This window comes from Actinia tenebrosa, unplaced genomic scaffold (assembly GCF_029948245.1).
Source record: "Actinia tenebrosa isolate PJP-AT-01 unplaced genomic scaffold, QUT_ActTen_1.0 PGA_scaffold4__44_contigs__length_22323623, whole genome shotgun sequence".
NCBI classification, from domain to species: domain Eukaryota; kingdom Metazoa; phylum Cnidaria; class Anthozoa; order Actiniaria; family Actiniidae; genus Actinia; species Actinia tenebrosa.
The window spans coordinates 21,999,632-22,011,960 of NW_028292581.1; the positions used below are offsets into that span (position 1 = coordinate 21,999,632).

General features: G+C 34.2%; 1 protein-coding gene and 1 long non-coding RNA gene across 2 annotated transcripts; both read left to right on the top strand.

The window, feature by feature from the left end:
• Nucleotides 1–235: 235 nt before the first annotated feature.
• LOC116296271 (toxin Bcg III 31.16-like) lies at nucleotides 236–3,388 on the top strand. The gene is made up of 3 exons (XM_089036264.1): nucleotides 236–388; nucleotides 1,177–1,301; nucleotides 3,082–3,388. Exons 2-3 carry the CDS (start codon nucleotides 1,199–1,201, stop codon nucleotides 3,207–3,209), a joined length of 231 nt encoding a protein of 76 aa, XP_088892390.1. The 5' UTR covers nucleotides 236–388; nucleotides 1,177–1,198; the 3' UTR covers nucleotides 3,210–3,388.
• Nucleotides 3,389–7,254: 3,866 nt separating this feature from the next.
• Nucleotides 7,255–9,288, top strand: LOC116296269 (uncharacterized). The gene is made up of 3 exons (XR_004197111.2): nucleotides 7,255–7,394; nucleotides 7,580–7,657; nucleotides 7,773–9,288. It is a non-coding gene; the product is annotated as an uncharacterized LOC116296269 (long non-coding RNA).
• Nucleotides 9,289–12,329: the final 3,041 nt, after the last annotated feature.

The following is a 12,329-nucleotide window of genomic DNA, read 5'->3' on the forward strand; positions in this document are numbered from 1 at the left end:
ACATGAAGAAGTCATTTCTTCTTTCATTTTTATATTGGTTTATTAAAAATGAAAAATGAAAAGAAACTCGGATAGATAATGGCAAATGTTAATGCACAAGAACCGAAGTTAGCGATGGCCAAAGATTCTTTATATTTTGCTTTTCACTATCATTGTAACTTGCAGTGCGATAACGGTTTAATTTCTATTCAATCATTAAAACTGTCAGCTTGTCAATCAGAAGCTTACAGCCAATGAGATGAAAACGAGTATGATCAAATTACTAACCCAATCACTTTGACCGAGTCAGATAAGGTATGCTATTTAACAGGCAGTCTTTTAGGAGAGGACATCAGTTGCTCCTGTTTACCACGGACACAAGAAAGAACTCCAAAAACCTTCAAACAAGGTATGTTTACGTTTTTGTACACATTTGTTGTATTGAATAGAAAAGAAGGAAAGCATAAAGGACGAACAACAGTTGAAGAGGTGAAGAAACGCAAAGAAACCATGCGAATATATTTTTATTCTATTTTTTTAAACTATTGCTCAATTCGCCACATTCGATAGTACAATGGTGATTTTACTGAACTATTCCCGTGAATTTCTTCAAAATTGATTTTTCTAATATTTCAATCTAACTAAAATGTTTTGTATTAATTTTTATAACAGTTCATTGACAGAAAACAAGAAATAAGTTAAACGGCCATTTAACAAATAGACATAAGTTTTGTATGTGTCTGTCCTCTTATTGACGATAAATTGCGTCATCCGAGTGGATCCGCATACTATTTTGACAATGTGATGACGAAATTTATTGTCAATAAGAGGACAGACACATACAAAACTGATGTCTATTTGTTTTTTACAATAACAAAAACGATAAAAACTTCTCATTTTTAGTGATCAAAACAACCAACGGAAAGAGCGCGCGCTCGTTGACGTCAGCTTTATCTGTCTGTCCTCTTATTGATGATAAAAAATAACCAATCAGCGCGCGAGAAATTTGTAAGTTATTGTAAAATCAAAAATTGAGATGTGGAAGTTTGAAAACAGAAGGAAACACCTTAAAATTCTCAGATAGACTTTGCTGCTTCAAAATGAGATATTACCAGTGTTTTAGTTCTATATAGCAAAGTTCTCTGCAGTGCCATATATTCGGAATAAGCTCTTTAGTGTATTTTTTCTCTCTTCAAGATCGAATTAAATCGAAGCCATCATGTCTGCTCAACGATTCCTTTTCCTGGTTGCCGTTGCTTCATTGTTTGTAGCTTCACTAGCAGTTCCAGCGGAACTGTCTCCAGCGGAACTGTCTAAGCGTGGTAAGTAATATAATATCACTGTGATAACATGAGGGATTCCGAATTTTTCCATTTTGGACGTTTAGTTTTTGGTGACTGAATCTGAAATAGAAAATTATTATTATATTATTATCATTATTATTATCATACTTTATTGATGAACTATAAATAGCAAGCCAACGTTATTGCCTGGAAACATAAGCGTTTGAAAATGATATTAATTGATGATAGTCCTAATGAAAATCGAAATAGTACTTAAAAATAATATCAATGATAATCCTTGTAATAATCTTAATATTAATCCTAACTCTTAATAATAGCTAATAATTTTAATTTAATATACACCTAATACCTAGACGATAATCAAAAGTTGGCTGATGTATTCACCAAAAAAACTAATAATAATCTAATAGTTGTCTAGAATTGTTAGAAATAGGCTTGATCTAATAAAAAGCTAAATTCAAATCTTATAAAAATACAAAATATATAATAATATTATAGAAATTTTATATAGAGAAAAGAAAGAAAATATATATATATCCTTAAAAAAAGGGCGAGACAGTCTATACGGAGATCTAAAACATATAAAAATGTTATAAAAGTCCTAGCGAATTGCTCCTTCTACAGTCTCAATGTCAATATCACAGTTATTGATATTACATGGAGCTCGTCTTCTTGTCCTCGACCCTCTCAGACATATGAGGGCCGATCTTAATAGTGCATTATTATCATCACTATTATCATTATTATTATTATTATTATCATTATTATTTATATTTATATTATAGGATTAGAGATTAGCAGCATAGGAGATAGAGATTAGGAAGCAGAATAGGATTAGAGGATTTCGTAGGAGATACATTAGGGGATGAGATTATTAGCACAGGATAAGGAGAGGAGATTATTAGAGATAATATATTAGCATTATTATTAGATTATATATTATTATTATCATTATTATTATCATTATTATTATTATTATTATCATTATTATTATTATTATTATTATTATCATTATTATTATTATTATTATTATCATTATTATTATTATTATTATTATTATTATTATTATCATTATTATTATTATTATTATTATTATTATAAAAGTCCTAGCGAATTGCTCCTTCTACAGTCTCAATGTCAATATCACAGTTATTGATATCACATGGAGCTTGCAAGGAAAGCCAAATTTTCCTAAAAACTCTAGCGGATAAACTGGCGAACAAAACTGGACAAAGCTATTCTGACACAATAACATATATTAGAACAAAGTTGTCGTTTGAGATTTTGAAAGCTGTAATTACATGCATTAGAGGCTCCCGCACTCCTTTTTATAAGAACAACGAAAGTGACTTTCTATTGGACTTTAGCATTAATACTAACCTTGCCGATATTAGATAATTTTAGACTTTTTTATAATGCTTGTTTTTCATTTTGTTTTTTTTCTAGTTTTTTGTAAATAGTAACTTTTTCTCTTTAAATTTTCACTAAGTACATAATGTAAATATTCTTTTATTATTATTATTATTATTTTAATGATTTACAAACTTATTATTATTATTACATTATTGTTATTAAAATTTTATTATGAAAAAAAAATTATTATTATTATTATTATTATCATTATTATTATTATTATTATTATTATCATTATTATTATTATCATTATTATTATTATTATTATTATTATTATCATCATTATTATTATTATCATTATTATTATCATTATTATTATTATTATTATTATTATTATTATTATTATTATCATCACCATATCATGTTTTTATCATTATATCGTCAGACGGCGCACCTTGCAAATGTGGTAGTACAGGCGGTATCTACTGGTTTGGTCGCAACTCCTGTCCAGGTGGATACGGATATACAAGGTCTTGCTGGTATTTTGCTGGCAGATGTTGCACTCCTGCTTAAACCATTACACTGCAATCAGTCGTTAGAAAAGTCAAAATGTAATGTTAAATGTAGTTTGATTCAAATCAAAATCAATTGATTGAATAAAGTCAATACCTTAAATCCAATATTAGCATTATACCTCTCATGAGCATTGTAATAACGACTTATTGAATAGCATTAAAGCTTCTATCATCAAATCTGTTGTATCATGGGGTATTTCCTTTATAGTTCCTAATCAACACCCATAAACCCCCTGCTTCACGGACCTCAGTTGACTTTCCGGCTTTGTGACCTGGCCTGATTTTTTTTTTAAATAAATAAATAGTGGAATTGCGATGAATATACGACCACAATCTACTTGAATATATTAACCAAATTAACTTCTCAGGACCAAAATGCCTACCCACTAGCTTGAAACTATCAAAGGTCAGCTTTCGGTAATATTTTTATTTTCATGAGTAGTTTCATTTTACTTTCACTTATGAGAAAACACCTTGTAATTTAGAAAACTATATGGCGAGCGGGAAGGAACGGCTTGAGTGGCAGGACGGTGGAAGGGTAGCAGCGAGATGAAAAGAGGGAGAAACATGGTATGAATAAGCCATATCTTCTTTTCTTTTCTTTCCTTTGTTTATTTTTATTTGTTCACCAAGAATGGCCTCTGAAACCATTTCCTCATCTTCAAACAAAGTTAGTATTAAATTGTGGAAAGTTATATTATGATTGCGTTATTATTGTCACTTGAACTGTGATCATGGTTTAATACTTAAATCAGTTCTATTCATTCATTAACGTCTCCAGATAATTCAAATTTTAGAAAAATATATGGCGAGCGGGGAGTGCAATTCACCGTTATCACGCTAGTGTCACATCTGATTTATTGGAAAAAGAAGTTTGCCTTCCAATTCAGCAATTCCCGCGCGAGCGGAGCACCATACTTAAGAAAAAATGGTAAACCATCGAGTTGATTTTTCATGGCTTGGCTGACGTCACTTCCGTCCGTGTACACAACACAGGAATCCCGCTTGATGTCAAAGCAAAACTACTCACAAATGCGGCTCTCAAATGCACAAAAAAAAAATCGCTTTAGGACAAGTTATAGACCAAAAACAATTCAAAAAAACTTTCATGTAGTCAAAGATGGATCGAGAAGTGTTCTTCAAGAATTCAGGTGTGTGTTTTTTAGCAAACAATCGTATATTATTATTTTTTTTGACAAGCATTTTTCTCGACGAATCGACAAATCAAAGACTTTCTCTCAAAACTTTTTATATTTCTATAGATAAGCTTGATTTATTTTAATGCTGGAGGAAATATAACACGGAGAGCATATTACGACAACAAATATTCGTCCTTTATTTAGCTTTGTAAACCTTTAACAATTCGGTTGTTTTTAACCAACTCTCGTATGTTTTTCGTTCAAGAAAAATGCAGCTTTGTTCGCCTCCTATCGCGGGGTCACATCGGCAAAACAAAGAAGACTTTCATTCAATAATTTTATATCTTTCTACAGATAATTTATTTAATCATTGAATGAAATATAAATTTACACCAAATATTCAACTGTTCATTAAGCTGTTCGAGCAAGTATGATTATAAAAATGAGCTTAAATTTGTGTTGTTGAGAGATGTTATTGTATAAAGACCTAGACTTTCACTTTAAAAAGCTAAAAAATATTCAAAAAAATTTACAAACGCCAATTTACTGACAAGAAAGTCATCATTTTGTATTTTGCATTGCCTTTCGCATTATTTTCTATTTTGTCTTAGTTGTTCCTTTCAAGTTTAATTGAATGTAAACTTCGTCTCGTTCTGTAAAAGACGTAATTAAGTAAGCTTATTTTCTGCTCACCTTAACCAGTTTTCAAGTCTGTTTTTTGGTCTTGATTTGTCCTAAATCTCCAGATTTTCGATTTCAATGAAAGACATCCGAGGTAAATTTCATTAAACTTGATATTGTATTGGATTATCTGTAGTTATCTTTCGTTTTTTTTAAGTAAAAGAGATTCAAAGCCTAAAACTGTCGGCCTTGGAAAACTTTGTCGAAGAATCTTCCAAGAACAAAACTAGCCCCTGGGGGTGGTGGTGAGTTGTGTACAAAATTCCTAAGTGGGAGAGTATACTCGCGCAAAAAACAAAAACAAAAAAACAATGTAGTGCATTTCGATTCGATTTCACTGCATGGTTTTTATTATGGGAGAAATTATCTTCATCTCGAATAAAAAATAATTGAAGATTTTTTCCCCGATCTTATTTTTACCTTTCAGTTTCATTCAAATTGTTCTCCCTGTGACTTCCGTTTCGGGAGCTCCGCTTTTAGGCAGTGCCTAAATATATATATTATTTTAGTTCCTGGGAAAAATAACTATAACTAGACGCATATCTGCGTTGAACTCGGTCTTCCTATAGCGCAAATTCCGATTTTTCTTCGTTAAGATCGTCGCTCTATAAATCTCCTCATCACTGAACCGGCTGCGATATGTATTCTCAGATCTCGTCGTCGAAGTTGCACTGTTCAGGGATTGGGTTCTATTTTAGGTAATATTATCGGTACAGTTTTAACTTTATATTTATATTTATATCTATATTCAATTGTAAATTATGATATGTATGTTATCATTTAATAAAGAATTATTATTATTATTGTTATTATTATTATTGTTATTATTATTATTATTGTTATTATTATTATTATTGTTATTATTATTATAATTATTATTATCATTAATATTATCACTATTCACATATCCATATTGTTATAGAAGGTAGCAGTAGCCACATGCAGTCTTTGGTTGCCAATGTTTTTGATGGTCAAGAAAATCCTCTACTAATAATGCTAACGGTTTCTCAGGTAGTGAGTTCACAGTTGTGCAACTTTTCCCGACAAAAGCAAGTGGGACCACTCTTTAGCTGTAGGAAACCACACAGTACGAAATAGGGATGAATAAAGGAAAGCATCACGGAAAAAAAATTCTGGGGCACCAGTTACAAAGCAAAGTTTTCCACAAATCATTCCGAACAAAAACCTAAGTTAGAAAAAAGAATCATTAAACTCATTAATAATTCATGAGGAAAACACAACAGAAATCACGACCGTGAAGAGTTTTGTAAATCAGATACAGAATCCTGTTCATTTGCATAAACTTTAAGATGGATTTCCTTGGCCAGATTCACTTTTATCTTGAAAATTTTAGCGAAACACAAAAGAACTAACCTAGACGTTTGATAAGTAATCTACAGTATTCGTGTCCGTGTTGTATCCGATATACAAACTCGAGGCGTAGCCGAGAGTTTGTATATCGGATACAACACGGCCACTCATGCTGTATATATTACTTGTAAACCAAAATATTGAATTAAAACTCGCTTTGAAACAACGCTGTATCTAAAGGGCCGAAAACTGATGTCAAGATACTCAAAGATTAGGAATTTAGCTAGCTTTTAACACAAAAATTAAAGCATTACGTATCTTCAATATCGAATACACCAGCTCCTAAAATACACTGAAATCGTAAACAACAAGACTCTCTCGGTACCGTGGCACGAAAATAGCACAATCTTACATAGAGGGACCACAGCAGATATTCCAAAAAGCATTTGAGTGCAACGAGTAGGCATAAAGGAAACCAATTCATGAATTATTGTCTGGGGCACGACTGAACAGGAATTGCAATATTAGGTAGAAAAGTGTAAATAGCAAAGTTATTAACTGTGGAGAGTTTGTGGGGAGCAAGGAGTGGGGTGGCAGGACGGTGGAAGGGTGAGGCGAAGGGAGGAAGAGACGACATGAAGAAGTCATTTCTTCTTACATTTTTATATTAGTTTATTAAAAATGAAAAATGAAAAGAAACTCGGATAGATAATGGCAAATATTAATGCACAAGAACCGAAGTTAGCGATGGCCAAAGATTCTTTATATTTTGCTTTTCACTATCATTGTCACTTGCAGTGCGATAACGGTTTAATTTCTATTCGATCATTAAACTGTCTCGTAAACAAAATAACTACAATTATTGTTATCAGCTTGTCAATCAGAAGCTTACAGCCAATGAGATGAAAACGAGTATGATCAAATTACTAACCCAATCACTTTGACCGAGTCAGATAAGGTATGCTATTTAACAGGCAGTCTTTTAGGAGAGGACATCAGTTGCTCCTGTTTACCACGGACACAAGAAAGAACTCCAAAAACCTTCAAACAAGGTATGTTTACGTTTTTATACACATTTGTTGTATTGAATAGAAAAGAAGAATAGCATAAAGGACGAACAACAGTTTAAGAGGTGAAGAAACGCAAAGAAACCATGCGAATATATTTTTATTCTATTTTCTTTAACGGCTTACGACGACTCCAAGGTAATAATAATACTCTTTTTATTCGCTTCCAGCTCAAATTGTCGGCCATTATTTTGAAACTGTCGAGTGAATCTGAATATTCTGCTTGTTCGTCTCGCTTCAACTGTTGGGTGAGTGGTGATTATTTACTTAGATTTGTTGCCGATGGCTTACCGACCATCGATGTTGAATTCCTGATTGTAAGATTAATATAACCATAACTAGTCTTTACCAAATAACCAACAGACGCTATAGAGAGAGGAAGAGGAAAACCCTTTTCGGACCAGCTGCCCGTAAGCTATGTAAGTACGTACAGAAAAGATTGACAAACCTGGCTGGCTGGCTATAACACAGCTATGAATAATGCATTAGCCAATCAATACCAACGATTGTTGATGCTATAGGGATTCAAAGACAATTTCCCACTTGTATATAAAACATCTGTGGAATAAGAGGAACAGAGAAATCCCGATTCCAGACAAGGTCGGAGCAAATGGCAATGGAGTGAGCGGTCCGAAAGTGGAGACGTAGCTCCAAAATCACTGATAACCGCGTCTTCTTTTTCTCGTTTCTTCAAAATACCGAATTTATAAGCCAGCCACAAGCCAAGACAAAATAAAGAAAAGCTCTCAAACACAAGTGTTATATTTTTTTGACTTTTGGCAAATCCTACCCAAAACAAATGATTTCTAAAGCGGTTCTGGTTGGTGCGGATTATTCAACACATGATTCCCATATCTACGCGCTGATGCTCTAAGAAGTGTTATTCTTTTGTATCTAGTTGGAAACGATATGGTATATCCTATCTATGCGCTGTGACCATAGATAAGAGATACATCTGCTTACGTTTTGTCTCCAACAGTGGGAAGTTTCTGTAGACAGGTTTATTTAAATATTAAGGGATGTATTTTTTGATCTACTACTGCCCGCCGCGCGCGGCTGCTTACAACTGTGCTTAATATACAGCCGTTTTGGGGTCGCCATGGGGGCTTATTCACCAAAGATCCCGAGGATTATGCATACGAAAATCGAATAGAACATGGCGCGATTCACTTCAGACGGACAATAATCTACATACAAGGACATACCAAAAGCCTTGTTTTCTGAAGCCAGTTTCGTCATTACCACTCCATTGCACGAGTCCTCACAGGACAGGGATTGTGGTACCTCATCGCTGCATCATTGTTGGTGTGAACGGACTGAGAAGAGGACTTTATTGACCTCGTCAGTACGCTGTTTGGCATCGAGATGGAGCGGTTAAATAAGATTAGGGTTTGTGCTTGTGTTGACTGTAGTCAGCATACATTGGGAAGTAAATCTTTAATTTGTTAAATTTATTTTATAGTTGGGATTTTACTAGAGTGCACGCACTAAAACCATGAACATTAAATAGTACTAATTAGTACTATTTCATACAGAATCCTTTGTTTTCTATTGTTTAATTATCACTATTTAGTGCTAAAAATTAGTATTTGTTTCACGGATTTAGTGTGAGCACTCTATTTGTATTTTATTCCTTATAATTTGATAAGGGTATAGTTTCAATACAGAGATGAAATCTGAGCATACACTGATGATTCTCGTGGTTTTGGGAGGGCATATGTTAAGTGACGAAAGTTTTTTTTTTTTTTTAAAGAACAAATTAATATGCAAGAAATAACGATCTTCTCAAAGAATTTGATGGAGATAGCGCCACGTGCGCGCATCTCAACCGTTTTGCAACACTCAAGTTCACATTACTTGAAAAAGAAAGGTTGCTTTTTCTCCCAACGTAACAAAAATTTTACTCTCTACATTTCTGGAAGAAACTTTCGCTCTTTCGTTCTTTCTGTAATTTAAGATATGTTGAAGCGATCTCTCTATTTTTCCTTCTTCGCCGGTATCTCTCACCTCACGATTATTCAGAGTCACACTTGCTTCCTGAATAATGCGGTCTTTACAAAAAGAATGTTGAGTGCTACACGTGAGAATCAACTTGGGTAACGGTTTGATTATACACATTCTTTTTGTAACCAAGAGTACATGGAATTTGAGGTATGATAACCAACAATGTTCACTAATAAGCCTGAAGCGAGATGACGTTTTACCCCCGACTATATACCATGATAGTTTTTAAAATTCTTTCATATTCAAATTTTTGATTCCTTAGAGAATTCAGGAACAATAGTCATGATCAAAGAACAAAAGCAATGTGAAAAGGATCATGGTCTAGAGACGGGGGTAAAACGTCATCTCGCTTCAGGCTTATTAGAACAGTGCATGACTTGTACCATGCGCAGTTTAGTACAAGTATATGACACATGCGCAGTTTAGTACAAGTATATGACACATGCGCAGTTTAGTACAAGTATATGACACATGCGCAGTTTAGTACAATTGTATGAGACATGCGCAGTTTAGTACAATTGTATGAGACATGCGCAGTTTAGTACAAGTATATGACACATGCGCAGTTTAGTACAAGTATATGACACATGCGCAGTTTAGTATACAGGTAGAAGTTTATCCCACAAGTATTAACGCTTCCTGAGAAATAGCCTTGGTTTCTGAAGCCAGTTTCGGCATTACCACTCCATTGCACGAGTCCTCACCGGACAGGGTTTGTGGTACCTCATCGCTGAATCATTTTTGGTGTAAACGGACTGATAAGAGGACGTTATTGACCTCGTCAGTACGCTGTTTGGCATCGAGATGGAGCAGTTAAATTAGATGAGGGCTTGTGCTTGTGTTGACTCTAGTCAGCATACATTGGGAAGTAAATCTTTCCTTTGTAAATTATATTTTACAGTTGGGATTTTACTATTTGTATTTTATTCCTTATAATTGGATAAGGGTATAGTTTCAATACAGAAATGAAATCTGAGCATACACTGATGATTCTCGTGGTTTTGGGAGGGCATATGTTAAGTGACGAAAGTTTGTTTGTTTTTTGAAAGAATAAGTTAATATGCAAGAAATAACGATCTTCTCAAAGAATTTGATGGAGTTAGCGACACGTGCGCGCATCTCAACCGTTTTGCAGCACTCAAGTTTACATTACTTGAAAAAGAAAGGTTGCTTTTTCTCCCAACGTAACAAAAACTTTACTCTCTACATTTCTGGAAGAAACTTTCGTTCTTTCGTTCTTTCTGTAATTTGAGATCTGTTAAAACGAGCTCTCTATTTTTCCTTCATCGCCGGTATCTCTCACCTCATGATTATTCAAACACTTGCTTCCTGAATAATACGGTCTTTACAAAAAGAATGTTGAGTGCTACACGTGAGAATCAACTTGGGTAACGGTTTGATTATACAAATTCTTTTTGTAGCCGAGTACATGGAATTTGAGGTGTGATGACCAACAATGTTCACTAATTAGAACAGTGCATGACTTGTACCATGCGCAGTTTAGTACAAGTATATGACACATGCGCAGTTTAGTACAAGTATATGACACATGCGCAGTTTAGTACAAGTATATGACACATGCGCAGTTTAGTACAAGTATATGACACATGCGCAGTTCAGTACAAGTATATGACACATGCGCAGTTTAGTACAAGTATATGACACATGCGCAGTTTAGTACAAGTATATGACACATGCGCAGTTCAGTACAAGTATATGACACATGCGCAGTTTAGTACAAGTATATAACACATGCGCAGTTTAGTACAAGTATATGACACATGCGCAGTTTAGTACAAGTATATGACACATGCGCAGTTTAGTACAAGTATATGACACATGCGCAGTTCAGTACAAGTATATGACACATGCGCAGTTTAGTACAAGTATATAACACATGCGCAGTTTAGTACAAGTATATGACACATGCGCAGTTTAGTACAAGTATATAACACATGCGCAGTTTAGTACAAGTATATGACACATGCGCAGTTCAGTATACAGGTAGAAGTTTATCCCACAAGTATTAACGCTTCCTGAGAAATAGCCTTGGTTTCTGAAGCCTGTTTCGTCATTACCACTCCATTGCACGAGTCCTCACAGGACAGGGATTGTGGTACCTCATCGCTGAATCATTTTTGGTGTAAACGGACTGAGAAGAGGACTTTATTGACCTCGTCAGTATGCTGTTTAACATCGAGATGAAGCGGCATTTAGAATGAGGGTTTGTACTGTTGTTGGCTCTAGTCATCATAGACTGAGAAGAGAACCTTACTTGTTTGTAATGGTTTCGTCAGGACATGAGCTGATGGGACTTGAGCGGTATTTAATGGTCCTTATGGTCCGTAATGACACCTTATTGTAAGGGCTAATTTACGCCACATATGGTGTGAAAATAAGTTGCAGATTCATTTGCGCAAATGATTGGTCATGTGATTCAATTGTTGATGCTCTTTCAAGAAAAACAAATAAAACAACAATAACATCCAATATCCATTTCGAGTTCGCCTTTGCTCAGTCTTATTGTGTACAAATGTGTTCTTTTCTTTTATTACGGTCCATTGTACAGTAAAGAATATGCGTACTATGGAACAATACGAGTTGATTAAAATGAAACGGGTTTTGGTTGAATATTCAAAACGTGCGGCCCAAACTAAGGCTGAGCAAAGAGAAACTCTAAACTGGAGCATTAATATTACATATTGAATGACCTTTTTTCCTACGACACGGGTGTGTCCTTCAAATTCTTTATATCCTACTGCTCTGGTTATTGTAAATGTTCATCTATAAACCCAGCCCTTATGCATGATAATTTGTTATTGAAACTCGCTCAACATGAATAATTCCTGTTGGACTAGGCAATTATGGTCCCTTGGGATTCGTCTTGAGTTGCAGATAATTTTATGCGTTTGTACA

Bases quoted from the DNA above. Each gene is read 5' to 3' on its own strand.
- LOC116296271 (XM_089036264.1), top strand. From the start codon at position 1,199: ATGTCTGCTCAACGATTCCTTTTCCTGGTTGCCGTTGCTTCATTGTTT. The intron at 1,302-3,081 runs GTAAGTAATATA...TTATATCGTCAG, and splicing joins AGCGGAACTGTCTAAGCGTG to ACGGCGCACCTTGCAAATGT.